This window comes from Lonchura striata, chromosome 26 (assembly GCF_046129695.1).
Source record: "Lonchura striata isolate bLonStr1 chromosome 26, bLonStr1.mat, whole genome shotgun sequence".
NCBI lineage: Eukaryota > Metazoa > Chordata > Aves > Passeriformes > Estrildidae > Lonchura > Lonchura striata.
In genome coordinates, this window is record NC_134628.1 from 44,778 (window position 1) to 72,622 (window position 27,845).

A 27,845-nucleotide genomic window follows, 5' to 3' on the forward strand; every position below is an offset into this window, starting at 1 on the left:
TGGTGATTTCCAGCCTAAATCTGCCTGGGATGAGCTTTTGCCTGAGCTAGAGCCTCTCCAACCAGGAGTGTGGGAAAAGCCAGGGCTGGGGGCCAGCTCCCTATGGATCTTGGGGCTGGATGGGCTTGGGCTTGTGCACCCCAATTTGGGGTCTGCAGAGCAAGTTCCTGGGGGAGCTGTGTCCATGTAAGGTCCTTCCCCATGTGTCACACATGACCTGGGGATGCCAGCAGTGCTGGTGGCAAAGTGATGGTCAGTGGTACAAGGGGATGTCCTGTGGCATGTGGTGGTGGGCAGTGGTACCCGAGTGATATCTGGTGGTATCCAGTGATGGCTGGTGGTACCTGATGTTCACTGGTACCAAATGATACCCGGTGGTACTCAGTGATGCCTGGTGGTACCTGGTGATGTCTCGAACCTGGGATCATGGCACATATTGGCATTGCATAATCTGGTGATGTGGAGGAGGAGGAGAGGCCCGGGCCAGGTGAGCGCGGCGAGGGGCACAGAGTCCGCATCCCCACGAGGATGAGTGTCCTACAGCGCGTAGCGGGATTTCCCTGTGCCCTTGGTGCCCCGCCCCGCAGCGCCCAGGCCAGCCAGGAGGTGGCAGGGCCACACCAGCCAAGGGACCGGAGGCACCGGGCAGGGGACGGGGCACCGGGGGCTGCCCGTCTGCCGAGGGGCTCCTATCCCGAATCCTCCTGCTCCACTCCTGCCTGGCTGCAGCCTTTTAACCCTCTGTCTGCCAGAGCCCTGCCGAGGGAGATGTCCTGGGAGCTCGGCAGATGTCGGGTCCCCCCAAACGGGGGGAGGACAGCCCAAACCGTGGGCTTGCCTACTTGCCGCTGCCAGAGGGATGGAATCCTTCAAGCGTAGCCGTTCACCCAAGGCTTGTGATGGCTCTTCCTGTACCCCAGTCCCTCTCAGCACCTCAGTAACAGCGTGTTAGAGGAGGGCTTGGGCTGGCCCTGGTTAGGCACAGACCTGAGTTTTACTGAGCCCCACTCCTGGCTCAGTAAAAGGGTCGAGAGTCTGATCCACCGTGGATGAGCGGTGCAAGGGGCATGGGGAGGGGTCTGCAAAGCCCCATTGCACCCATGTTGGCCTCTTGAATGGCAAACCAGCCCCAGTGAGGCTTTTTGCCCCTTTCTGTTTCAGTTTGTCACCAACCCCAGCCCTGCAGTTGGATTTGCTCTGTGTCTGTTCAACCTAATTGCCTGCTCCTGAGGTGTCCTGGCTTCCTCGTCCTCAGTGAAGAGCAAATAAACAGGAACGGGACACCAAATTCCATTGAGAGGTGGACCGAATGAGGGGACAGGAGAGGGAACAAAGAGGTCTCCTCCAGCAGGACAAAAAGACAAAGGCTCCAGTAGTTATCCCCTGTCCAAGGACTGTCCCCCCAGGGTCCTAAGGAGGGCAAGGTGGGGGTGACCACCAGTTAAACGGTGTTTGGAGTGGACTGGGCATAATCCTAAACTGCCACTGTGTGTGTCTCCATCTCCTATCAAGATGGGGAGAGGTGGTTGCCGGGGTTCCTGGGAGAGGTGAGTACTGGAGCGCTGAGGTGAGGTGGGTTCCGGGCAGAGATGGCTGCTGGAATCCCTGGGTGTTTAGGTTAGGTGGCTGCTGGGTGCCTCGGAATGCGGGGTATTGGCGTTAAGGGGGTGCTGGTGCCTGGGAAAGGTGGGTATTGGGGTTAGGGAGCTGCTGGGTGCCTGGGAAAGGTGGATATTGGGGTTAGGGAGCTGCTGGGTGCCTGGGAAAGGTGGGTATTGGGGTTAGGGAGCTGCTGGGTGCCTGGGAAAGGTGGGTATTGGGGTTAGGGAGCTGCTGGGTGCCTGGGAAAGGTGGGTATTGGGGTTAGGGAGCTGCTGGGTGCCTGGGAAAGGTGGCTGCCAAGGCAAGGCTGGGGGTGCGGATCCACCCGCACCGCAGGGTTTTCTCTTCGTCCCAGCACAGCACGGGGGAACCCGGCACCCACTACCTCCCGGGATGGGGGTCACGGCAGTAGCTCTTGGGGAACACTGCGGCTCTTCGCCTTTAACGTGCGGACGGGCGGGGCCGCCGCGTGACGGCGGAGGGGCGGGAGCGGGGCCGGGAGGCTCGGAGCGCCCCCGGTGCGTGCGGGGCTCCCGGTGCGGGGCTCCCGGTGCGTGCGGGGCTCCCGGTGCGGAGCGGCGCTCCCGGTGCGGAGCTCCCGGTGCGGAGCGGCGCTCCCGGTGCGGCGCCCCCGGTGCGGGCGCGGGCGCTGAGCCGGCACCCTGGGGCTCCGCAGGGGAGGCGCTCCCCGCTCCCCCTGCCGCCGCCCGGTGCTCCCGGTGCCCCCCGCACCATGCCCGAGCAGCTCAGTGTGGCCGACTTCTTGGCCGTTGCCAGCGAGGACCTCAGTTCCTCGGCCGCCGCCTTTGCCTCCAAGATGCAGAAGTGCCGGGGGGCCGTGGGGGCTCTGGAGGAGGTGAGCGAGGCCGAGGGGTGTGGACGGGGGGTCGGACTGTGCATCCCGCCCGGGAACATTCCCCGCATCCCGCCCGGGAACACCTCCGCACCAATAGGTGCTAGTCCCTTGATGCTTGCGCCTCCCTTGGGCTTCTGTTTTTTAGGGCGCCCCCCCCTTTCACCCCGAGACTACGCTGGTCATCCTAAACGGGTAGTTTGGGACCCTCGGATGAGGGGGCCGTTTGCATCTCCCTAGCGTACTTTATGGAGGGCTACGCCTGTAGAAAGGAGCAAAGGCTTCTTTAAAGCTCCAAGTGCCCCCCGGGGCCAGGACATACCGCCCACCACCCCGAAGCCAGGGAGGCCTATTTCCTTATTTCTAGGGCCAGGGCATCCCCACCTGCCCCTCCTGGGAATCAAGGCATACTTCCCCGGGGCCAGGGCATCCTTCTTTCCCACCGGGACCAGCACACCACCCCTTTCCCGGGGACCTGGACATGGCCCCAGAGAATCAATCCCACATTTCTATCCACTATCGAGCTCCTGTGCTGGAGCCAGCCCCGATGGGATGTGGTGTCGCTGGGGGGGTCTCCTCCGTGATCAAATCCAGGGGAGTATTTTCAACCTCCCCCCAAAATCATCGGCAGCTTTTTGGGGAACGGCAGAGGTGGTGGGGCACCTCCATCCTCCTTCTCTCGCCTGGAATAAAGGCAGTTTCCAGCTGGTCCTGTGGCTTTTGCCAACTCCTCTTTGCTAAGGAATGACTTTGAAGGAGAGCCAGGGCTGGCAGGGAGTGGGGGGCCCCCAGTGCCAGGGCTGCTGGGATACATGGGGGCAGTGGGATGGGTGTCCCAGGCCTGGCAGCCTGGGAACACACCATGTAGTATCCTTGTCCCCATCAGCACATGCTGGTCACTGTCATGGATCCTCTTCCCGTGGGGATGGGGGAGGCAGCTCTAGCCAGGAGGGAGCAGCAGGAATTTTGTTTGGCTGCTTGGATAGGCTGTAGTTAAGGGATGCAGGGATGGGGAGAGATGCATCCCTCAGGAATGTGCCGTGCAGGGCACAGGGCTGAACCCTCCATGCCACTGGAGGCTGTGGGGAGGAGGACAAACTGCTGCTGGACCTTTGGCATCCCCTGGTCCCAGCACGAGGGGAGGAGGGAAATCTGAGCAAACCAGCTCCAGGCTATCTTTGGAGCCCCAACATGGGGATAGCATGAGGCAAGGGGATAATCAGTGGCGGATTTGGGGATCACTGGGGGAGAGACACTCTGTGACCAAACCAAGCCATAGTCTTTCCTGTCACCACCCCAAATACTGCTTGGTGAGCAGGAGGGAGTGAAGGATGCTGGTCTAACTCCAGTGGCTGCTGGGTGGGAAGGGATAGCTATATCCCACCAGGACCCTGGGACAGAGCATGGTGACGTGCACCAAGATAGGAGCAGTCTCAAATCAGGGGCAGGAGTGAGCAAGGAGAGGACTGGAGATTGCTGCTCAACATTAAGGAGACATCCTGATGTTGTCTGGAGCTACTTTGTGCCTCAGTATACCTCCTGATATTAAAGAGGGCTCTCCCCTCCTGGGAGTTTGTGGGACTTCAGGATTTTTGGGGCTGCTGTGGAGACAGAATCTGAGGTCTCTGGTGTGGGCTTGGAAGGTTGAATCCAGCCCTTGGTGGTTGGTGCAGTGTGCATGTCAGAGGGGACTGGGCACCTCTGGGCTAGGGCAGGGTGACATGGCAGAGGCTGCTGGCAGATGAGCTCCCAGCTCACCCTGTCCCCCAGGACAGTTCCACATACTGCTCCTGGCCTGCCAGCTTGGCACCCTGACTCTGGCACCCATGGCAGCTTCTTCGCTGGGTAGCACAAGCCGGCAGCAGCGGGGGAGGTAGAAGAATGGCCTCCATTGAGCATCCTGCCTGAGGTCCCCAGGCTGTGAGCCCAGCTAGCTGTGCTGCAGGTGTGCATTCATCCCTTCCTCCATCCCATGGAGAATTCCTCCTGCTGACGTCCCTGTTGTGCCAATGTCCTCGGCTGCCCCCTGACCAGAAGCTCTTGAGCTAGGCCTGGGGGTTGATGAGTGCCATCAAGGGCTCCAGACATCTCTGCCCCTTCACTCCTAAGCGGCCAAGGACCCTGTTCCTGGCAGCCAGCCTGGTGCATCAGGAATGCCAGTGCTGCTCACAGGTGCCAGCAGCACTGTATACAGTGATTCCCTCTGTGTTTACCACCCAGATACTTGTCTCTGCTTGCCCTGTGCCCACTGGTAGACTCACAGACCCCTTCCTGAAAGCCCTTGTGTCCTTCCCTGGATAATCCCTGCTCTGCACCAGCCATGCATTCTGCATCCTACAGCTGTGAGCTGGCACCGGCATGAGCTGCTCCATCCTGGACACGAAGGAGCATCTTCCCACACTTGCCCAGTGATGCTTCCAAAGCATCTCATGCTACTTCAGTTTCCCCTTCCTAAGACTTTGCCAGATTTGCAAGTCTGGAGCATCTGGGCATCCAGCCCTGGGTTCCCCCAGAGGCAGGGAATATCTCTGCTCTGGAGAGTTTGGTGCACCTAGATGTGACACAGAGAAGGGCCATGAGGGGCTTTGGTGCACCCCAACATTCTCCCCGCTGTAGATGCATTGCAAGACTTCCCTGAGCAGGGGGTTTGGCCCCCACCCCAGCCCCAGTCTGCTCCAAGCCAGTTCATCCTGGCAGCATCCCGTCTGATGAAGAGAACAGTGCTGAAGCAAGGCTGACTCTGCTGTCAGGAAATCAGCCTTGACATCAGCCCAAAAACCTTCAACAGAGCTCAAGCGGAGAGGGAGCCTCTTTACTGTAATTCCTCCTGAGGTTTCATCCCTGCCCTTTCTGCTGTTCACGCCCTCTAAATATTTCCAGCCTGTTATCATGGCTCTGGTACCTGCAGCCAAGCCGCCCTTAACCCTTTCCTGATGCTGGGACCAGCGCGTGCTCAGATGCTCGTGCTGACAGCACCACAGCCCCTTGCCCTTGGGTTGAGTGGGGTGAGTTTGTCGTAGTGCTTGGATGGGGTTGAATTTGTTGTGGTGCTCAGGGGGCACATCAGGGCTATACAGGTAGGAAGAGATGGGGGGATGTGGAGAGCTCCAAACCAGAGCAGGATCTGGGCAATGGGGCTACAGGGAGACTCATGGTGCTGGGAACCATAGGGGAAGATCATGCATGAGTTGGGGGGTTTGGAAAGCCACATTGCTCATTGTGGTTTAGCACACAATTGGCACAAGGGTTAATGGGATTTAGGTCCCCATCAGCAGGACGTGGGTCCTGTCTTTGACTCTGTGAGGAGCTGGGCACCCTCACAGATCTCACCTGGTTCTGAGCTGTGGGGATGGGCTGATGTGCTGCATGATGCTTCAATCTCCTCCTTGGTTGAAACAGTCCCTGCAAGAGCCAGCAAGGCATTTTCCATGCTTAATAGAAGCTGCTGGGATCCAAAGACCCTCTTAACTCCTCCTACTGTCTTGCTCAAACCCTTCTCTCTGGGGCCAGCCGAAGCCCTGCCTGGCAGCAAAGCTCTTGGGACCACAGCCCTGGCAGGGGACCGGCTGGACGCTGTGGTTCTAGCATCCCCAGGATGCCTCCAGCTCCTTTCCCAGCCCTGGGAGCTTGGATCCCACCCCACACATCTGCACAGTGGAGTTACGGCCTTTCCAAGGGCCAGCTGGGCTGGGGGAGTGGCAGCCATGCTTGGGTAATGAACTCCATTTGTTTTCTCTCTTCGCTGTTGCAGAGCCTGGATGGGGACCAAGCTGTGCTTCAGAGGATCAGGAAATATGTGAAAGCCATTCATATCTCCGGGCTCAGTGAGTTGGGCTTTGGGAGATGATGGGCATTCCCAGAGCATGGGGCTGGGGGTGTGTGATAGTCCCATCCTCCACCAATAATGGTCACACTGAGCATCCGTGGGTGCTGGTGAGCCTGGGGGTATTTACTGTTTGCATGCTACCGGCCAGCCAGTCTGGAAACATGCTAAGGTGCCGGAAATTGTCTTAAAACGATATGCAGAGGGAAATGGAGAGCCTTAGGAAGCTTGTTTTGGCTATTCCAGTGCTGCAGCAGGATTGGTCCAGGTTTGCTACAGAGGTGGGTGGCAAACCCAAAAAAAAGTACATAGGAAGGTAGATGCTAGCTGCTGGTGGCACCTCATAATGTGACCTGATAATGTGCTCAGATGCCAAAAACTGTCTGAAATATATATAAAAAGGAAAATTGAGAACCTCAGGGAGGTTGTTTTGGGGCACTGCTGCTGTCCTGCATCAGGATCAGCCCAGCTCTGTTATAAAGGGATGCAGAGATGGTGTGACTGTGATGTACTGGGGACTGTAGGGTCACCCCGTGCCCCTCTTTGGTGTCTCTCCATACAGCCCATGTGGAGAATGAGGAACAGTACAGCGAGGCCCTGGAGAACTTTGGCAACAACCACCTCTCCCAGAACAACCATGAACTCTCCACCGGCTTCCTCAACCTGGCCGTCTTCACCCGTGAGGTCACTGCACTCTTCAAGAACCTGGTAAGCTGTCCCAAATCCACTTGGATTTGGAATCCCCCACCAACCAGTGCAGCTCCCTTCCTTCCAGTTTAGCTGCCCTCCACCACATGCAGCAATCCCTACGTCCCACCCTGGGCTCAGGGACACATTCCCAGTGCTCTCAGACCATCTGATACCGCGTTACTGGATTTATAGCTCAGTCCCAGCTCCCTGGGGCCATTGACACTGGGATCTGATGGGAAGCTGGGGCTGCTATTTTCATTTTTCCCTTTTTTCTTGCTTTCTGTTTTTTTCTCACATAAATTGCATCTCTGATCTTGCTTGCCAAGAGTAAATCAAAGCCATGCTGGGCTGCACAGTGGGGCCATGGGGAGCAGGCAGAGGCAGCTGTGAGCCGAGCCAGGAATGGCTCCAATGCAAAACTCAGGTCCTGAATGGAGCTGGGTTCCTGCATGCCCAACAGCAAATCCCTGGGGGGTCCCATGTGGCTCCCTCCTTGTTCACTTTCAAATCCCCCTCTCCAAAGGGTGTTTTTGGCCCCTGGCTCTGCTTAAGGAGGAAATTGATTTCTGCTGCCCTTCCCCCAGCAAGAATTTCAGATTTTTGGCGTCTTTCTCTCCCAGTTACCCCAATCTGGGCCTCCCTGCTCCTCCCCTTCCCCATCCTGGCTGTCATAGCCTGCTGGACTCCCGTGCTCCAGTAGGGCTCTGCAGAACTGTCCTGATGGAGGAGTTGGACCAGTTCTGAGGGCCCCCACCTCCTGTCCCACATGCTGCTGAGTGAGTCCTGTGCCAAAATCAGATCCAAAAAGCTGTTTCCCCTCCTAGAGTCTCTGTGGAGCTTCCCCATTACCCCTGGTTTGGGGGTGGTTCTGTGCCGTGTGGCTGGGTTTCTCCCCAGGTGCTGCAGAGGACCAAAGCCCTTTAAAAGAAATCTGGGTGCACTGGGGAAGTCCCATGTGGGTGCTGGAGCTGCTCTCACAGCTCTAAAATGGGATGCTGCTCCGTGGGCTGCATGGAGGGATGCCAGGACAGCAGTGGGCTCCTGTGTCCCCACCACAGACCCCTGCGCTGGTAGGGGTAGTGGTGGCTGAATTGCTATCCCCAGATAGGGGAGATATTTTGGGAAGCCCCTTTGACATGGGTGAGCTCTTTGTATCACAGGACCATGGAGGGGCTGGTCGTGTTGCTGGGGATAGGAATGGGGACAGGGATGAGGTGTCAGTGGGGGAGACAGCTTTGTTTTTGGCAGCTGCGGCACTGGTGTGGTTTGTGGGAAGGGCCACGTTTGTCAGACATCTTGCAGCCAGTTCCAACAAGCCCCAGCGTGCCCTCTGCCAGGATCCTGGATTCAGCCTCCCTTCCGGCCTCTTTAACCCTTTTTGGGGCAGTGACAGAGTTGGGGGGAGGTCCCTGGCACAGAGAAGGACCTGGGGCTCCAGCTCCCTGCCTTCCCTCACCATGGGGGGACCCTATCTCTACCTTCTGCAGGTACAGAACCTGAATAACATCGTGTCCTTTCCCCTGGACAGCCTGTTAAAGGGGCAGCTGAAGGATGGCCGCCTGGTAAGTCCTGTCCCCTGGGTCACTCATTTGGCAAGATTCTGCAGCGAGACCTCTGGTATGGATTCAGCTCATGCCTGTGGCCAGGAGAAGGAAGGAGCTAACACCAGGGCCAGGAAGGAAGCAGTGAGGGTTGGGAGTGACAGATATGAGGGGTGAAGACCTGGTAGGGACACCTGTCATCCTCAAGGGAGCAAAGGTCTTGGCCCCTTTAGTGCCACCGGCTCTTTTGCTTTCCCTGACAACTGCCACCCTCTTTTTCCTTTGCCACAGGATTCCAAGAAGCAGATTGAAAAGGCCTGGAAGGATTATGAGACCAAAGTGTAAGTAACATGCTGCCTCTGGCAAAATCTGCCTAATCCCACTCTGCACAAAGGTGTTTTGTCCTTGGGCTGGAGCCAGGCACCAATGGTGCCAGTTTGTCATGGGGAGGGTTCTGGTCCAGCTTTTCCCAAAGGGGAAAGGGAGAGGGGATGGACAGGGCCTGGAGATGTATCTCCTGATCCCATCCCCACTGTTTCCTCCCGCATGGGACACCCGTCACAGCAGGGATGTCCCCAACCCACCTCCATCCCATTCCACAGGGGAAAAATGGAGAAGGAGAAGGAACGAGCCCGCTTGGCGGGGGTCATCCAGGCCGAGCCAGCAGCAGCAGAGATGGCCGAGGACATGCAGAAGGAGCGGCGGCTCCTGCAGCTCCACATGTGTGAGGTGGGGGCTGTGCCGAGGGGACTGGGGACTTTGACACCCAGGAGCAGAGTTACGGGGGGCAGGGGGCACCGCTCTGCTAGAGGCTGTGCAGAGACATCGGGGCCTGTCCCGGTATCCGACACGAAAGCAGCCCCACCTGTGTGCTGAGAGGGACCCTTGTCCTTCCCCATCCCCCTGTGCCCCTGAATGGTCCCAGCTGATCATCCCAGCTCCAAATAGCACCCATGGTGCCCCACAAGGGCCTGGGGGTTCCTTCCATGTCCCCCTCGCTCCACTCCTACCCTTCCTTGGGTGGCATTTGGGTAAGAAGAGAGCTTTTTGGCTAACAGTCGTGAGGTTGGCTTTGTGGTTTTTGCCTATCCTCAAAACTGCTCCTAGCTTTGATGAAGGGGGTCACAAGTCACCCTAGATCCTTGGCAATTCTGGGTGCTTGCAGTCCAGGCTCGAGAGGTCAGATGGGAATAAGTGAAGGAGACACAATTTCAAAGCCCTGCAGCAAGGAGGAATCCAAGTGTCCTGGCTCCAGACACTCAGCATCCCCATAAACTTCGAGGGTGGCAGAGCAGGGAACAAGTCTGCAATGGGTTGTCCCAGAGGTCTCCCATGTTCCTGAGGGCCGGATCCTGGTGCTGCCCCATGCCCGTCCAGCAAAGAAGAGGGGTTGTGGGTAGGAGGCTGTGCCTGCCTCGGAGCTGGGACCCAGCCAGATGAATCACTCCCTTGAATAGCTCCACTGTGGGATAAATAACAGCAGACAGAGAGGTGGGAGCTGGAGCAGGGCATGTACACCCGTGTTTCTGCATGCATGAGAGCTGCTGCTGGCCCTGGAAATGGGAGGGCAGTTCTTCTGGGGGGGCTGGGTGCCATATGATGCACATAGGTTTATTGCAAAGTGGGTTTTGCTACTCCCAGGGTCCTGTTTCACCCCATGAGATGGGGAGACGTGGGTTGTGCCTCCCCGTCATGAGCCATCTCACACCCTAAGGGCTGTAGGAACAGTTGGACATGGGCTGCTGGGAGCATCCCTTTGTTCATGGGTCCCAGCCAGCGCCTGGGATGCTCTGCTGCCACTGCCACTGTGGGGTCTGGGTGCCAGGGCAGGGACATCCCCATGGGAGCTGTGAAAAGGCACACGTGGCCTTTTCTAGGTGTGATGTGCTTCCTGACGTTGACTTGGCATCTCCAGCTGTCACAGAGCACTTCAACAAATGTCCCCAGTTCAGGGACCCCTCAGAGTGCCTGGGGCATGGTGAGACTGCATTCCAGGAGCTCTGTCTCACCCTGGAAAGCCCCCAGAGCTCAGGGCTGCCTCCCCCTCCCCTCACTCCCCACTCGAAACCATTCCAGCAGCTGGAGAGGAGCTTGCAGGGGGAAAATGTCTTCCCCTCCTTATTTTGCTTAGGGTGAATGAGACTGTCTTTCCTTCCCTGCCTGCAGCTGATGGATGGGTTTGATGCATAAAGCTGAAATTCCCCATCCTACAGGGCACCTCAGCAGACCTCCAGCACTGGTGTGCTGCAGGTGCTTGCTTCTTGGAATCTGATTTTTTGGGAATAAAAGGGCCATATCTTAAAAAACATTTGGCCTTTTTTGTTGTGGTTTTTTTTTTTCCTTCACAAGCTGCCTTGAGTTTCGGTTATTTATTAACTCCAGAAGCAATGAGCAGTGGGAGAAGCCTACTTGGCTGGAAAGCCTGGAGGCCTGCTTCAGTCCTTGAACTTTCCATGTCTTGGAGGACTTCCAGAGCCAGGTTTTTTGAGGGTGGTCCCCAGCGAACTGCCTTCAAATCCAACATCATGACTTGACTTCTTGAAGCCCAGCCAGTGTTTTAACCTTCCTCCCTGTGCTGGGAAGGAAATCAAGGGCTAGGCAGACTCTTACTATTTCCTCTGGGATATTTTCAGCTGGACCTTGTCTCTGTCACCTAACCAGGTGTCTTCTCCCCCTCCAGTACCTGCTAAAAGCCAGAGAGTCTCAGATGAAGCAGGGACCAGATTTCCTGCAGAGCCTTATCAAGTTTTTCCACGCTCAGCACAAGTAGGTGCCACCCGGGTCAAGATGGTTCATCCCTGGGACTGGTTGTCACCCTTGGGTGGTCCCACAAGGGTCTGGGGTCTTCTACTCTCATCCCAGATGTTGGTAGACATACTGGGCAGAGCCCATCACTTTTCAGTTTTCTCTGGGGAGTTGAAATGTGCTTTGTTGTCTTGAGGAACTGTAAACATGTCCATGGGGCAGTGGGAGGGGGATTGGCTTGAGATATATCTGATTATTTGGTTTCTGGATAGATTTCCAGGGATGAGCTCGGCTCTGGCATTAGCCATTGGGTTTGTAACAAGGGTGTTTGGAGTGAGGGTCAACATCCCCTTGCCTTTCCCCTTGCTCTGTGAGACTAGAATAGCAGCGTGTGGGAGTCATCATCTCCTCCAGCTCTCAAGTGGGGAAACTGAGGCAGGTTGAGACAGTCACTGTGGTTAAAAGCATGTCTTTGACTGGGACTGTGACCCAGGAACCCCCCAGAATGTGGCTTTTGGCAGCACTGCTCCCCAGTTAAACAAGAGGCCAATCCTCTATGCCAAACACCCCAAATATTTGGGGTATCCAAACCCCATGGGCTAAGCTTGACCTTTGCTGGGCTCTCTCCAGATCCCCATAGTCAGGGAGCCACAAAGCAAGTACAGCTTTCCAGGGAGGGGATCGCCATGATCTCCTGCCACATTTTCTCTAAAACCCCTCTTTTTTCCTCCATCTTCCCCATCTGCATCCTAATCACCCTTAACAAATACCCAGTTTCTTCCAAGACGGCTGGAAAGCTGCCCAGAATCTCTACCCCTTCATAGAGAAGCTCGCTGTGTCCCTCCACGCGGTAAGGCCTTCACAGTGCCATGCAGTGCCCCTTGGCCACGTCCCCCGGGATGTCCCCCCATCCCCTGCCCCCCTGAGAGCCCCTGTGCTCAGTGAGGGCAGCTGCTCCCTTTCCAGCTCCGCCAGGCACAGGAGGAGGAGGTGAAGCAGCTCACGCAGACCCGCGATTCCCTCCGCAGCATCCTGCAGCTGGAGAGCAAGGAGGTGAGAGCCCCAGGATGGGCAGGGGAGAGCTGAGAAGGAGCGTGGGGAGGGTGCTGGGTGCCCTAGGGTTAGCTGGGGAATGGAGGGCTGGATTAACCTCTCCAGGGACCAGGAGACATTTGGATGCTGGGAGGGCACAGGGTCGTCTGGCATCTTTTGGACACGCTGCACCGTGGTAAGGACAAGGTCACTTGAGGCAGAAGCCACCTCTGTGCCTCTCACTTTGCTTTTTAATTGTCTTTTTTTCAGGAAAACTTGAACAGGAAGAACTCTGGCAGTGGCTACAGTATCCACCAGCACCAAGGCAATAAGCAGTACGGGACAGAGAAGTCAGGATTCCTGTACAAGAAGAGTGATGGGTGAGGATGAGTGTTATCCCGGAGAGCTCTTGGCTTCATCCTGGTATTGTCAGTGCTCATGGGAGGCCCCAGAGCTGGGATCCAGCTCACAGGACACTTTGTGCTCTACGAGTTAGAGAAAGCATAACCCCATGTCCAGAACTCCCATTAGGCCTCTGCCATGGTTGGTTTGGGATGTGGATGTGGGTGATTGCAGCAATCTTCACTCCTTCTCTTCCTCCTTCTCAGGATCCGCAAAGTGTGGCAGAAGAGGAAGTGCGGTGTGAAGTACGGCTGCCTGACCATCTCCCACAGCACGGTGGGGAGCGTGGGGGCTGCACCCTGATCCTTTTTTGTGCACCCTTTGGGGCTTGGTGTCCATTTGATTTCAGGTTTAGTTTTGCCCAAACTGGTCACAAATCTGCCTGGCTTAAAAATCAATGAAGGATGAGGCTGGATGATTTAAAGAAAGTCCTCTGTGTCTGACAGGATTCCAGAGGTGGTCCCCCGTGTCTGACAAGGTTCTAAAGGTGGTCCCCCGTGTCTGACAGGGTTCCAGAGGTGGTGCCCCATGTCTGGCAGGGGTCCATGGGGGAGGAGGGTGGACTGGGTTGGGCAGCGAGGAGGATGATGAGGGTCCGGACGAGGCCGAGGGGATGGGGCTGGTTGGGAGGGAAGGGCTGCCACCTGGCGTTGGCGGCCTGGAAGCTGCAGGAGGGACAGAGGGACATCTTGGAGCCGTGCTCTCCTGCAAAGGGTTCCTGTTCTTCTAAAAGTAGTCAGGCAGGGTGTGATTTGCATGGTTATCCCAAGAGAAACCATCTGTGGTGCTGGTTGTACCACCACAGTTTCCACTGGAGATGGTGATGCCCATCCCATTTCTTCCTGGTCCTTTAACCCACCTCGGTCCTCTCACCCTGCAGATAAACCGTCCCCCTGTGAAGCTGAACCTCCTCACCTGCCAGGTGCGGCCCCATGCCGAGGAGAAAAAATGCTTTGACCTGGTGACACGTGAGTACCTGTGATGAGGTGCTGTGGCTGGGGTGTGACATGTTTCACCTGGAGGCGGAGGCTGTGGTGGGACTTGTCCCTTTTTGGAGTAGGTTTTCCCTCTGAAACACAGTGGCACCCTCTTTAAATACATTTAATCTAGCTCTGGGTGTCTTCCTGGCTCCAGATGAAGGACCAATCTCTCCAATGATTGCTAGGAAGCTGAGAAAAAAAGAGGTTGTGACAGGGCTCAGGTGATGGGAGAATGATGTGCAGCGATTTAAATTTGTAATTAAATTCAGCTTCTTTGAAAAGATTTCAGCTGATTCCTGCTGTTCTGGGCACCCCTAGGCCATAGAATCCTAGAATGGTTTAGGATGGAAACAACCTTAAAGACTGTCTTGTTCCAGCCCTACACCATGGACAGGGACATCTTCCACTAGACCAGATTGCTCCAAGTCCTGTCCAAGCTTAAACAATTCAAGGGATGTGGCAGACACAGCTTCTCTCCTTTCACCTTCTCTTCTCTCTCCCCATCCCTGCAGACAACAGGACATATCACTTCCAAGCAGAGGACGAGCAAGATTGTGTTGTGTAAGTGCCACAGCCCATCCCTCTTCCTTGACAGCCCAGATCCTGCTCTGCCTTCCCCATCCTCCTCTTCCTCCTCCCTCCTGCCCAGGTGGGTCTCAGTGCTGCAGAACAGCAAGGATGAAGCCCTGAGCAATGCCTTCAAGGGGGATGGGCGCAGTGGTGAGGTGGTGGCAGGCACCGGGGTGGACAGCAGCATGCAGGAGCTCACCAGGCTGGTTATCAGCGAGGTGAAGAACATGCCAGGAAACAAGCAGTGTTGTGACTGCGGTGCCCCAGGTACGTCAGGGCCTGGGGCGTCCCCCCGCCCTGGGTGTGACTCAGCTGTCATGGGGGTCACAGCGTCTCTGGGGCTGGGCACGGTGCTGAGCCCCGCGCTGCTCCTGCTGCAGATCCCACATGGCTCTCTACCAACCTTGGCATCCTGACATGCATCGAGTGCTCTGGTATCCATCGGGAGCTGGGTGTGCATTATTCCCGCATCCAGTCCCTCACTCTGGACGTTCTCAGCACCTCTGAGCTACTGGTAAGCTGCTCTCTGAGCCCAGAGATCTCCTGGCCCCTGGGAACCACCCTCTGTACCTCCCAAACCTCCTGTGATGCAGGGTTCATTCCTTCTCCTCCATCCCATCTGTCTCCAGTTTGCTCCCGGGCTTGCAAACTTGCCTCAGTTTCCCCAGTGCAGCGGTGTGGGCAAGGGAGGCTCTGCAAAGCCATTTGCTAAGCAGGGGGCTGCTGGCAGCTCCCTGGGATCTTCTCCCTCGTAAAGCAGTTTTCCATTGCCATAAGAGGGCATCATTCTGCCTGCTCTGGGAAAGCCCTGGGTGGATCTGGTGGATTCCTTCCTTCTGGGATGGGATCTGTCTGGAACAGAGTTCATTCCAGGAGGGCTAATGTCCCCTATTCTCCTCTCTCCCTAGCTGGCTGTTAGCATTGGGAACACGCGTTTCAATGAGATCATGGAGGCTGCACTACCCACACAGGACTGTCCCAAGCCTGCAGCCAGCAGTGATATGTGAGTCAGGGACTTGGGTGTGCTGGGAAGAAGAGGAGGAGAAGGAAAAGGAGTGCATGTTGTGTGCCTTTTCTTGTCCCATGCTGTCGCTGCCCATCTAAGACAGCCCTGGGATGAGGCATCCTGGTGTCATTGCTGGATTGTGGTGGGGATCTGCTCCTCTTTGGAGGCTTACCCTTGATCCTGAGGCTTCAGGAGGAGGCAGGAGCACAGGGCTCCACACCTCATCTCCATGCCCATCCAAGCCCCCCTTCCGCAGGGCTGCGCGCAAGGAATACATCACGGCCAAGTACATGGAGCGACGCTACGTGCAGAAGAGCAGTCAGGACAACCCCCACAGCCTCTGGGAAGCCATTCAAGCCCGTGACCTCCTGGCCCTGCTCAAGGCCTTTGCCGATGGTCATGACCTGACCAAGCCCCTTGCCAGCCCTGAGGGTCAGGTGAGGCCTGCACCTGACAGGGAATGGATTTTCCCTCTCTAGTGTCTATGCTCTGGGTTGTCTTGGGCTTTGGGAAGGGATGTGCCGGTTGGAAGATGAGCATCCTCAGGTCCAGCTTTCTTCTCTCCTACACACAGGAGATGAAGCATTGTTGAGGCCAGCTCTCCTCTCCCTTCCATATCCTGGGAGATGAGCATACATGTGTCCGGCACTCCTTTTCCCTTCACTCAGGGGGGAAGATAAGCATTCTTGGATCCAGTCCTTCTTTTCCCTTTATCCTGAGGAAAGATGAGCATTCTCAGTGTCCTCTCCCTCTCATCCCTTGTCAGGATGCAGGCGAGCTGCCGCTGCACATGGCTGTGCGCCACGCTGACAGGTCATCTCTTCCCTTGGTGGACTTCATAATCCAGAATGGGTGCGTCCCCAAGGGCTCCCAGTGTTCCCTGCCTCTCTCCCTCATGGGAGGAATGTACAGGATGCTTGTGTCAAAGCCTTGACTTTGCTGCTGCTGGCCCTGCACAGGGGAACACTGGACCGGGTGACACAGAATGGGAACACGGCCTTGCACTATGGTGCGCTCTATAACCAGCCCAACTGCCTCAAGCTGCTCCTGAAAGGGAAAGCCACCTTCACCACAGGTATGAGCTTGGGATGTCAGTCTTGCGGTTCTTTGGTGGGAGTGGTAAGGCTGCAACTTGGATTTGTCCCCCTTTTGTCCCTTGGGCAGTGAATGCGGCAGGTGAGACAGCTCTGGATGTGGCGAGGAGGCTGAAGTACAGCGAGTGTGAGGAGCTGGTAGGTGGGATGGAGGAATGGGACAGAAGCTCAGAGTGGGGAGAGAGGACCAAGTGCCTGAGGAGGGCTGGCATGAAGATGGGGGACTTCTGGACATGTCCCTCCAGTGCCGAGACCCTTGTGGGCTGCCCCATCCTGAGATCCGCCTGACCTGCCCCATCTCTCTGGCAGCTGGAGCAGGCGCAGGCAGGAAAGCTCTCCCTACAAATCCATGTGGACTATGACTGGGAACCCTCATCAGAGTTCTCCTATGACAGTGATGATGAGCTGGAGGAGAAGGTACTGTGGGATGGTGGTGGGTACTCTGGGATGCTGGGGCCTCCACATCCCCAGTGAGGGAACTGGGGGAGCGCAGGCCCTTTTGGGGGGCTGTTGGCAGTGGGACATCCCTGGAGCTGTGTGTGTACCCCCAGGTAAGTCCTCTCCAGCGCTCCTTCAAGGGCACATCACCACTGGCTGCCAGCCCGCTGCCTGCCTGCCCCCAGACCCGCTGGAGCTGCATGGGGATGGACATCACCAACAAGACCTACGAGAGCATCCTGGTGCCCTCACGCACTTTACCCCGCCGGGCTCACAGTGAGGAGATCCCCCCGCCGCTGCCCCTCAAAAACCCTACGCGGGGCAGCTCTCGCCCCAAACTCAGCCACAGCCCCACCGGTGAGCTGGAGTGGGGAGGTCATCATGGTGGGTCTGTGCCTTCCCCCAGAGACCAAGTTTATTGTCCCCATTGCACTTGTCCCCCCAGAGCGCCCTGAACTGCCCCGGCAGGCATCAGAGCCCCACTTCTCAGGGCCAGCGGAGGCACTGGCACCACGCAGCTTGCCTTGTGCCAGCAGCACGGGCGCCCTGGATGGCACCCCCGGCACCCGCAGCCCCACTGAGAGCCAGCGGGCAGCATACTGGGAAACCTGCTCCGAGACGGACACAAGCAGCAGCCGGCGGGGGCCAGAGCTGAGTCCCCCACCTGCGCAGCCCCTGCCAGGCAGCGTGGTCGCTGACATCCCCCCTGTCAAGTTTGGGTAGGGACCCTGCTCCAGACTGGGGTCGCACTTGGTGTTGAGGGGTCATTGCACGGTGCTGGTGGGTGAGCTTCAACCTCTGCCACCCCCACGGGCATGGAGAATCGCTGTGAAGCAAAGGGGTCCCCACCCTCTTGGATCTCCAAGAACCTGATGGTGACCCTGGGATGCAGGAAGAGACAAGGGCAGCTGTGGGGATGCTGGGTTGTCCTTGGAGAGAATGATGCAGATTATCTGGAGGACACCAAGATCCTCTGCAAGCTACCATATGTATTTTTTCTCTCCTTTGAGAAAATGTGGTGGGATGGGCTCATTTGAGGGAGTTTGGGTGCTGGTGACCCTTTTCATCAGCATCCAGGGGGCTGTGGGTGAGATCCAGGTCCCATGGGGGAGGCCCTGACCTCCCTGAGACCTCGCAGGGTGGAGAACAGGCTGGGGGAGGGCAGAGGGGGGTTGACACTGTTCCTACTGTCACCCACAGCTCAGAGAGCACCCGCTCGTACCGGCGCATTGGTGGCGTGGTGGGCAAAATGGGGTCAGCTGGGTCCCCCCAGAGCCCTGGTGGCCCCGAGGACCCTGCTCTCAGCAAGGTGCCCCCCATGCCCATGCCCAGAAGATTTGCTCCGGTAGGTGCAAGTCCTCCTCTCTGCATCCCAAGCATCCCAGCTCCTCTTATCCTGGGGTGGCAGATGGAGTGATCAGGGGGTCATATCCCTGTTGCCACCTTTTGGATGGCTTCGGGGGGGGTCAGCCACCCCCTTTTCATCCCATTTCAGGCCAAGGGGAGGCAGAAGCGGGTAAAGGCAGTGGCTGACTGCAAGGGAGACAAGGCACGAGAGCTGACCTTCTCCAAGGGGGAGGTCATCGTGGTGACACGGGAGGAAGATGAGCAGATCTGGGTGAGTCACCATGGCACAGACGGGTGCTGGGATCCAAATCTTGGTCCTTTTCCCCCTCCAGTTCTCTTCTGAGAACTGGATTTTTCTGGGGAGCATGGATGGGGGACTTCTACCCCATGTATGCATGGAGGAGGGCTGGGAGGGCTCCACTGATGTGCCACACAGCTTTGCCTTTCTCAATCCCTGTTGGATTTGAGCAGGGAAGAAGTTCTGGGGCTGATATCTCAAGCTAAGACTTGCACTCCCCTGAACCCTCTTTCTGCACCCCCAGGTTGGCTTCATCGAGGGCGATGGCTCCCGCACTGGAGTCTTCCCTGCCAGCTTCGTCCACCTCTTGCAAGACTGACGGTGTGGGGGTGGCCCATTTGTCACTGTCCTATTGACTGGGAGTAGAGCCAGCTCCCTGCTGGGGCCTTGGTAGAGCCAGGCCTCAGGGGACATGTGCCCAGGATCCTGGCATGAGACCACTGCCCTCCAAGGGGACCCAGAGATCCTCTGCATTGGGAAAACCGTCCATGGATGGCAGCAGTGGGGAGCTGAGGAGCAGAGAAGGGACATGCTCACTGCACTGGTGGGCTGAGATTTCTGTGCCAACCCCTGCTTCCACTGCTCTTCTGTCCTTCCCGTGGGCCCTGCCCATCCCTTGGGGTTTCTTCTTCCTTCTCTGCAAGGAGTTGGGGATGGGGGAGCTGTATTTGGTATCCCCCACCCTCTGTCAGATAGTCATGAAGCCTCCTTCTCATCTTGGGGGCAGCCATGGACCACCAGCCTCCTGTACCCCAACTGTGAAGCCTTTGGGATGGGCAAAAAGTAGGAGAGGGGTTTTTTTTGTGTCCATCCCCCAGGTTCTGGGAACTGCCTGGTGGACTTCAGGGATGCTCCAAAGCCTTTCCAAAACTGGTAGTGAAATGCCATTCCTTGATTTGGAGGGCGAGGAATGTTTCAGGTGGTACCACAGAGCCCCTGCCCCATGTCCCTCATGTGGGGTGGGTGCTGGATCACTGCCCCTTCCCTGGGGGGGGCTCTCAGACGGAGTTTTGCAGCTTTTTCTAGGACCAGGATACCCCTGTACCAGTGTCCCTTGGTGTGGGACACTGGTACATGTGTATGGAGCCACCTGCCTCCATACCCCCTTGCTTTACCCTTCTAATTTTTGTGTCAAATGCTTAATCTCAAAAAAGTCTTTTTTAAAATGTTTTCTGTCTGATTTCTAATAAACCATCATTTTTAAAGTGCCTGGGAGTGTGTTGAGGGGTACAACCCCTGCCCTGGCCATCCCCATGGTGATGCTGCTGCTGTGTCCCCAAGGCTCCCAGTCACTGGGGGCAGCCGTGTAGGGCTGGGCTGGGACATGGATCCAGAGCAGGATGCTCATCCTACAGCCACCCCATGTGAGTGCTGGAGCAGGGACAAGCAGGGTGGCAGGGTTGTTGTCACCTGCAGATCTGAATGGCCTGTGCCCCGTATTGCTGCCTGTCCAGCCAGGCCTGAGGGGCTCCTGCTCCCACCCCAGACTGGCACACATCCGTGCTGTGCTTCAAAGGCTGCAGCGTGTCATTTGTCATCGCACAGTCCCAGAATGTTGAAAGGGGCCTTAAAGATCGTTCTGTGCATTGCCTGATGCAGGGGGAACACCTTCCACTGGACCAGGTTGCTCCAAGCCTGTCCATCCTGACCTTGGCCCCTTTCCAGGGATGGGGTATTCTCTGTACCAAAATATTCCAATATGTGGAGTGCTCCAGTACAAGAAGTATTCTTGTATACTGGAATTTGGAATATTAGAACGCGTATTTGGAATATTGTAATTGTATACTGGAATTCCTGTACATACTCCAATGTGCGGAGTATCAAGATTATTCCCCCGGGGATCTTGCTGCTGGATCAACTTCGGGAAAAGCAGAGCTTGCGGCACCCTGCAGTGTACCCTCGGGGCCGCGCCGGGGATGCCCTGCCGAAGGCGTCCCGCGGGCAAAGCCCCACGCCGGGCTCCGCGCACCTCCCCCGCCCTCGCCGCCCAGCTTCTCGGCTATATTTAACCCTCCCCCGTGGTATTTCGCTTTCCTGGCAGGAGTTGCTAGCTGGCCGGGACAGCCCCACCTCCTTTCTGCTTCTGTCCCTTCCCTCCCCGACCCTTTCCCCTTTCCCCTTGCCCCTCGTCTCGGCTCCCTCCGCCCGGCTGCCAGGCCCATGTCAGCAGCGCCCCGCGGTGCCCGCAGCCCGCGCCCTGCTCCGCTGGAGCCATGGGGCCCGCTGAGGAGCTGCTCCGGATCGCCAAGAAACTGGATAAGATGGTGGCCAGGAAGAGCACGGTAAGGCGGCCCAGCTCTCGGGGCGTGCGCGCATTTTTAAACATATTTGCACGTGTGCATATTGACACGCATGCTTATTTACACACGTGCTCGCCTGCATGCATGTTTGAATGTTGCGTGGCTTGGGAAAGGGGGGGGTTGCTTTCCACACCCCTCATGTTGTCCCTGGAGGCGCTGAGTGGTTTTAAGGGGTGCTGCCTGTCTCACCCAAGCCCAGGCGCAAGACATCACAGCGCCCAAGGGATTTAATTCTGCCTGTAATTTGGGGCTCTCCTGTACCCCACTGCTCCCAGCCACTGGGATTTGGGGGCAAGGGGGCATTCGTCCCATGGGTGGCAGCTCCTGACACTGCTTGGCGGTGCCGGATTGTGGGCGACAGGTGTTTGGCCCCCAGCCTGTGCACCAACACCCGATCAGTGCCAGGGCCAGAGGCTCGTGTGCAGGCAAGGAAAAGCTCTGGGCTGGGGGATGCAGCACCCTCAGCGCACCCTCAGGCACAGCCCTGCCTGTTGCACAAGTGCGCGAAGGGAGGGGAAGGGGTCAGTCACTGTTTCCTGCGTGGTTTTGTGGCTGTGTTCTGGGGAAGCCGGGATCCAGCCCTGCCACCCTTGTGCCAGCTGAGGATCTGGGGATCCTGGTGAGCCAGTTACACGTGCCAAGCCCAGCTCTCAGAGTTAATATTTGACTGTTTCCACTGGCCTTTGCCCTGAGGAGGTGCAGGCTCCTGGCTGGGGGACAGCATTGCCGTCTCCGTGGATCTGGTGGCTTTTTGGGATGCCAATGCTTGGTATCAAACCAGATCCCATGGCTTGCTGCCAGGAAATACCCAGGGGTCAAGGGACAGGGATTTTCCACACCTCTTGTGCTGCACTTTGGGATGGGACAGAGCCAGGGTCAGCACCTACAGTACAGAAATGTCCCTGCACCCATCAAATCGTGGGGGGGTCTGATCCAGCCCTTCATGGTGGGAGTCCATGGAACAGTGTCCTGGGGCAGGATACCTGGGAGCTGGTGTCTGCTGCTGGGGCTCTAAAAATACCAAGGATGAGGAGGAGGAGAAAGAGAGGGAAGAGGAGGAAGGCTCTGTGCTGTCTTTATCTTAGCTGCCACTGCAGGGTATGAGAAGGAAATCCTGGGGCTTGTGTCCCATGGACCTTCACACCCCTGGGAAATCTCCCAGCTGTCCCTAGCTCCCACCAGCCCAGATTTTTCTTGCAGATGGGGCTTTTCCCAAGTTTTAAGAAAAGCTCGTGCTATCCAGCTGGAGATGTGACCGCGTTGCTGGGATGGTCCAGCAGGATTTGGGTGTGGGACTTTTCTATTGGCATGAGAGGGTCAGGTAATCCCAGGGAGCAGCCCAGGGCTGCTTTGCGTTCTCCGGTCATGCCCTTCCTGGTGCTGCCTGGTGCCTCCTCAAGGGCTCCTGTGGCTTCTCCCTGCTGTAGGAGGGGGTACTGGATCTGCTCAAATCCCTTACCGGCTACACCATGACCATCCAGCTGCTCCAGGTGAGGGATTTTGGGTGGGGGGACACCCCAAGGGGTAGCTTGTCCTGTGCCCTGTGCCAGCCAGCACATCCCTAAGGATGTGTCCCTGGTGTGTGTCCCCAGACCACACGGATTGGAGTAGCTGTGAACTCAGTGAGGAAACATTGCTCAGATGAAGAGGTGGTGGCCTCAGCCAAACTTCTCATCAAAAACTGGAAGCGGCTTCTGGGTGAGTGATGCTGGAGGGAGACGAGAACCCCCCCCCAAAGATTCAATCCTCCCTGGGCCATCCTTGCACCTCAAGCCCCAATGCTTTCTGGGGGGATAGAGTGAAAACAGTCCAGAGCTAGGAGGTACAGCCTCCTATAACCCATAACCCAGATTTTCCAAGGGCTTGTATAGAGTGGTATAAATCAATGTGTGCCCCACCAAGGGCTGAGTATTTCCACAGTCATTCCCCACCCCAGGATGCACCTCCGCAGGTGCCTTGTGCGGATTTGGGTTGTGACTGTGACACCCAAATCCTTCCTCCAGAATCCACCACCACAAAAAAAGAGAAGGATGCAGATAGGAAGAAGGAGAAGGACGCAGATGGAGACAAGGAGAAGAAGGGGCTGGATGTTTCCAGCTGCCCCAGTGAAGGGGTGAAGCACAGCAAGAATACAGCTGAGAAGCACAGGGAGAAGCACAAGGAGAGGTGAGGGCTCCTGCCTGCTGTTGGGGGACATTAGGGCAAATATGAGACCACCCTCTGCTTGGTCTTTAAGAGTTTATCCATTTCTGCCTACCCATGGATATTGGCAGCACCTCTGGAGACCAAGCTACCTCTGGGACAGCACCAGGCCAGTTTTTGAAGGAGGGAGAAGTGGCCATTTTTTATTTTCCCTAAAACTAATTATTCCTTGCATGATGTCATTTTGGACATTGCTCATCTGACCCCTGCTTTCTCTATCCCTAGGAAGCCCAGCAAGTGCAACTCTCATGCCACCACCACCCAGGGCCACTCTGCCGATTGCAGCCCAGAGAGGTACCTGCTGAAGGATGCCCTGACCCTCATGCCAGGCTCTGCCAGGCACTGCCAGCCCAGGGGAGGCTTTGCTGGCAGCCTGGGGTGGGGCTGAGGGATGGGGGATGCAGATGGACAAGATCCAGCTCACAGGTTGCCAGAGTATGCTGGGTTTGCTGAGAGCTTCTCTCCCTTCCTTTGGGCCTCTGTGGTGAAGAGAGTCCAGTGATGGCCAGAGCCCCACTGCATCCTCCAAGAAATCACCCCTGGATGGCAAGAAAGAGAGGTGGGTGCTGGGCTGGATGAAGATGGGAGAGGAGAGACCCTAGCCCCTCACTGGGTTGTGGTTGGGGGTGTAGACCCAGCAGTTGTCCTAGTCGCGGCCCTTGTCCTGCCAGGAGAGCCTCTGCTGACTCCAGGTCCTCAACTGTCTCTTCCTCTTCCTCCTCACAGAAGAGACTGTCAGGGGAGAGGTAAGGACAGTGTGTCCCCGGGCAACATGGGGATGTTTTTAGGGTCCCCCCTGGGGATACCCCAACCATGGAGGGGGTGACAAGTGGCTGGGAGCCCTGATCCTGCCACAGCACTGGGATATTCCCTGGGAGGAGCAAATCCTCTCCTGGGGAGATTCCTGTTGGCTTCGGAGCAGCGCTCTCATCCTTGTGCTGATGCTTGAGGTCCTGTCACCAGTCCCTGCCCCCTGTCCTGCCTGCCCTGTCTCTGGTGCCATCCTGTTCCCTACCACTCCCAGGAGAGCCTCTGTGGGCACCAGCCTCTCTCCAGCTCCCAGCAGCTCCCAGAGGAACTCCAGTGACAGCAAGGAGGAAAGGTAGGAGAGAGGAGGAAAGGTAACAGAGACCCACTGCCCTTCCAAGGGACCCCAGCAGGTCCCTGTGGCTGTGCCAGGACCCCACCACCTGCCCGTGGCCCTCCATGTGCCTCTGCAGAGCCAACAGCAGCAAGGTCAAAGCCGAGGTGCCACGAAGCCCCACCAGCCCCTCCTTCTCTCCCAGCCCCTGCTTCCTGGCCCCCTGCTATCTCACAGGGGACTCGGTGCGGGACAAGTGCATCGAGATGCTGACAGCTGCACTGCGCATGGATGGTGAGCAGTTCTGAGGGTGCTGGACCCCATTTTGGGCTGTTTCTCCTATGGGACATTCCCGGTAGAAACATTCAGCCCCAAAAGAAAAGAAAAGGAGGTTGGGAGGGTCTCTGATAAGGGGGTTGGATGTGAGGATGCATCTTTGTAAGGTTCAGGATGGGTAAAACTAGGTATTTTAGAGATAGAGTGTCTGGGTCAAGTACAGGGGGAGAGGTGAGATTTTCTAGGGGAGGTACAGTGAGACCTGTGGCTGGTTTCACACCTGAAGGTCACCCCTTAACCTCTCTACCCTTTAGATGACTACAAGGAGTTCGGTGTCAACTGCGAGAAGATGGCATCGGAGATTGAAGACCATATCCTTTGTGGGGCTTGGGGTCCCTAGGCTTCATCTGCTGGGGGAGTATACCGGGCTCAAGAGGGCTGCTGGGGAGAGGACAGAGGGTGACAGACTCTGCTGTGCTCGTTGCCTGCAGAGGGAGCCCAGACCTCAGTCAGAGGATGCTGAGGCTGAAGCTGATTATAAGCAAAGCATCTCCTGAGCACCTGCCTTCGTGCAGGGGTCTGTGTGTCCCCCCCAGTCCCCTCTGGTCAGGGACCTGCCTTCATCCCTGGGGAAATAAATCCAAACCCACCCAAAGCTTTTTCCATGAGCCTGCGGTAGGTGCCTGTGTCTCCTGCCAGAACCAGTCTGTAACAATGTCCAGGCTGCACTATGCTGGAAGGGATGGAGCCACCTCTGCCCACCCCCAACTCAAGGCCTGGGGTTCTCCTGGCAGCCCCCTGAGACCAGGACCAAGCCCAGGGGGGTTCACCTCCTGGGTGCTCTTTTTGGTGCCTCCCAAACTCTGTGCCCAAAGCTGCTACATCAACCTGTCCATACCCATGTTCTTTGGGAGGAGGGAATAGACAGAGTCCTCTGCACCATGAACTTTTGTCCCAGCACAGGGCTTGGTGACAGTCCCTGACCCCCATATCCTTGCCTGGATGTTTGACATTCCAAGGCAATGCAAAGTCATTTTCCTCCCCACATCTCAAGCTGTGCTTCATCCTCTTAAAGCCAAGGATGGGGATACTTCCTACGGGGAGGAAAGCCCCACTGAGATCAGCCACCTCCACATGACCATTGGCCCTGGTGACAGCAGCACCCACGCTGGCATCCCCCTGTCTTGATTCCTTGACAGACCCCACATATCTTCCAGGAGCTGAAGAGCACAGACATGAAGTATCGCAACCGGGTGCGGAGCAGGATCAGCAACCTGAAGGACCCCAAGAACCCTGGTCTGCGGAGGAATGTTCTGTGTGGGGCCATTGAGCCCAGCCTCATCGCCCGCATGACTGCTGAGGTGGGCAGTGGGGTGTGTGGGGCTCTGCCCTGGATCTCTTCCATGCTGCCTCTGTGGTGCCCAAGTTCTGGGTCTTGGCTTGTTCACAGTGAGGGTGTCCCAGCACCTCTCTGTGCCACCCCAGTGCTGAATGAGACACGGGGAGCACTAGGGGAAAGCTGGCAGTACTGCTAGGTCCCCTTAAAGCCCTGCAGACCCCCAGCCCATCACAGATCTGGCTGTGGGATGTCACACTGGCAGGAATCAGGCGGGAGTGTCCCCATTTGTCCTCCTCAACCAGGGTTCACAAATCAGGCTCCTCAGAAGCCCAGTTTCCCCTGTGAGAAGACAGATCCCTGCAGGTAGCATTTTTAGTTTGAAGATGGGGTGAGTTTTTCCATCTGGATGGGTCTGAGCCCTCCAGCAAGCACAGACAGCAGGATTAATCCTGTTTTGGGAGAGGATGGGGAAGGTGTTGGACTGTGGTACTTGGATGTGAGCAGAGCCATGGCCACACTGACCCGTGCGGGCCAATGCTGGTGGCAGGAGATGGCCAGTGATGAGCTGAAGAAGCTGCGGAATGCCATGACCCAGGAGGCCATCCGGGAGCACCAGATGGCCAAGACAGGTGGCACCGTCACCGACCTCTTCCAGTGTGGCAAATGCAAGAAGAAGAACTGCACGTACAACCAGGTCAGGCCTGGTCTGCAGGGGACCTTGGCTTGGGGGATGCTGTAAGGGTCTGCACTGACCCCGTGCTGCTCCACCCCAGGTGCAGACGCGCAGCGCTGACGAGCCCATGACAACATTCGTGCTGTGCAACGAGTGTGGGAACCGCTGGAAGGTCTGTAACCATCTGGGGAGAGGCTCTGGGCAGCCCACCCCTTTCCTAGCCTTCAGGGGTGGCAGAGCCCCCTGAAGTGGTGCCTTTGGGTGCTGGGTGAGGGCTTATCACATGCCCTGGGCTCTGCTTCTCCTGCAGTTCTGCTGATGCTGCTGGCGATTGGGCTGGAGGGAGCATGGTGCAAGACAAGATGCTGTGACACCACACTGGGCAGCTGGGTTGGGAAGGAGGGGTCAGGGTGGCACCAGTCCCTAAACCCCAGCTCCTTATTTCCTTGCACTGGGCTCCCTCAAACATCCTGGGGACCTGGCCTCCAGCAATCAAGTTGACTCAAGAAGGTCCCTGTGAATTCAATGGTTCTTCCCTGCAAATATCTGCCCTTTGATTGGGGTGTGCTGGGATCCAACTGGGAACAGACACATTCCTGGAAAGGGAGACTGGTACAACCTAGGCGGTATGACCTTCCTTTAAAAAAATTAGGATTTTGATGATTTGGGGGCAGGAGAAGCATTGCTCCATGGACATGGGGCTGTGCCTGGGAGCTGAGGGTGGCAGAGGGCCAGGTTTTAACCCAAACACCTTCTTCCTCACCTAAGTGCACACAGAAGGAGGGGAGAGACATGGCAGGGACAGGGTGGGTGCAGGATATCCAGATGCTGTTGGGATGCCCCTGTGCCCCTCCGCTCTGTGACAAATGGACCATCCATCCTGGCTTGAAGGCAGCGTGTCCCAGGAAAGAAGGAAGGATGGCAGGGAGAGGAGTGAGGAATAACCCTTCCAGCCAGAGTAATAAAGGTGTGAACTATCTCTGCAGCACAGACTGTTTCCTAAGATGTGTTTGGAACCTCTGTCTTGATTTTATAGCTCCCCAGCTTGAGCCTCAAGGTCATCCAAGATCCAACATGTATCTCAAATCCACCAGCCCCAGCTTGGGATACAGCAATGGCTTGCTGCTCATCCATCACCTGACTGGTGATTAAAGACCTTTAATTAAGGCTGGAGCAGCTCCCTGGTTTGGTCTGGATGCTGCAGGCTGTCCCCATGGCAGGGCAGAACTTCCACCAACAGCAGGAAGCACTTAGTTTCATTCTCATCAGCTAGAGGGGTGGAACTGTAGCTGCACCAGCAAATGCTGATGTTGGTCCCCCCTGCCTTCTGTGGGCAGGAGGTCCAGGCAAGAGCACTCAGGACCTCTCCTCAGCTCCAGCTCCACGTGGGGCTGGTCGTGACCATGCAATGATGGAGAGGCCCTTGTGGTCCCTGCCAGGGGTTGATTTACCCACACCGAGGCTCCAAGTTTGTATGCTCCAAAGCATCCTCTGCACCAACAGAGGTGGGTGTCTCTTCCTGCCTCTCCCTGCCCATCTCTGCATGAATCAGA

General features: G+C 57.0%; 2 protein-coding genes across 3 annotated transcripts; both read left to right on the top strand.

The window, feature by feature from the left end:
* Nucleotides 1-2,251: 2,251 nt before the first annotated feature.
* ASAP3 (ArfGAP with SH3 domain, ankyrin repeat and PH domain 3) lies at nt 2,252-19,629 on the top strand. Its single transcript, XM_021535000.3, has 26 exons — nt 2,252-2,458; nt 6,207-6,279; nt 6,841-6,986; nt 8,456-8,530; nt 8,801-8,850; nt 9,112-9,238; nt 11,190-11,275; nt 12,029-12,104; nt 12,221-12,307; nt 12,557-12,666; nt 12,895-12,964; nt 13,569-13,656; nt 14,181-14,229; nt 14,318-14,505; nt 14,619-14,752; nt 15,147-15,241; nt 15,501-15,681; nt 16,011-16,096; nt 16,204-16,319; nt 16,409-16,476; nt 16,648-16,755; nt 16,890-17,133; nt 17,222-17,495; nt 17,977-18,121; nt 18,272-18,394; nt 18,666-19,629. Exons 1-26 carry the CDS (start codon nt 2,336-2,338, stop codon nt 18,738-18,740), a joined length of 2,997 nt encoding a protein of 998 aa, XP_021390675.1. The 5' UTR covers nt 2,252-2,335; the 3' UTR covers nt 18,741-19,629.
* An 838-nt stretch (nt 19,630-20,467) lies between these two features.
* TCEA3 (transcription elongation factor A3) lies at nt 20,468-27,280 on the top strand. 2 transcript variants are annotated; one of them, XM_077788516.1, is made up of 14 exons: nt 20,468-20,703; nt 22,149-22,211; nt 22,314-22,419; nt 22,725-22,887; nt 23,149-23,217; nt 23,414-23,482; nt 23,595-23,669; nt 23,948-24,025; nt 24,144-24,298; nt 24,595-24,650; nt 25,486-25,641; nt 26,167-26,313; nt 26,393-26,464; nt 26,603-27,280. In XM_077788516.1, exons 1-14 carry the CDS (start codon nt 20,635-20,637, stop codon nt 26,609-26,611), a joined length of 1,287 nt encoding a protein of 428 aa, XP_077644642.1. In that variant the 5' UTR covers nt 20,468-20,634; the 3' UTR covers nt 26,612-27,280. The 2 variants fall into 2 exon arrangements, with proteins under 2 accessions (XP_077644642.1, XP_077644643.1); XM_077788517.1 differs by lacking the exon at nt 22,149-22,211.
* The last annotated feature ends 565 nt before the right edge of the window (nt 27,281-27,845 follow it).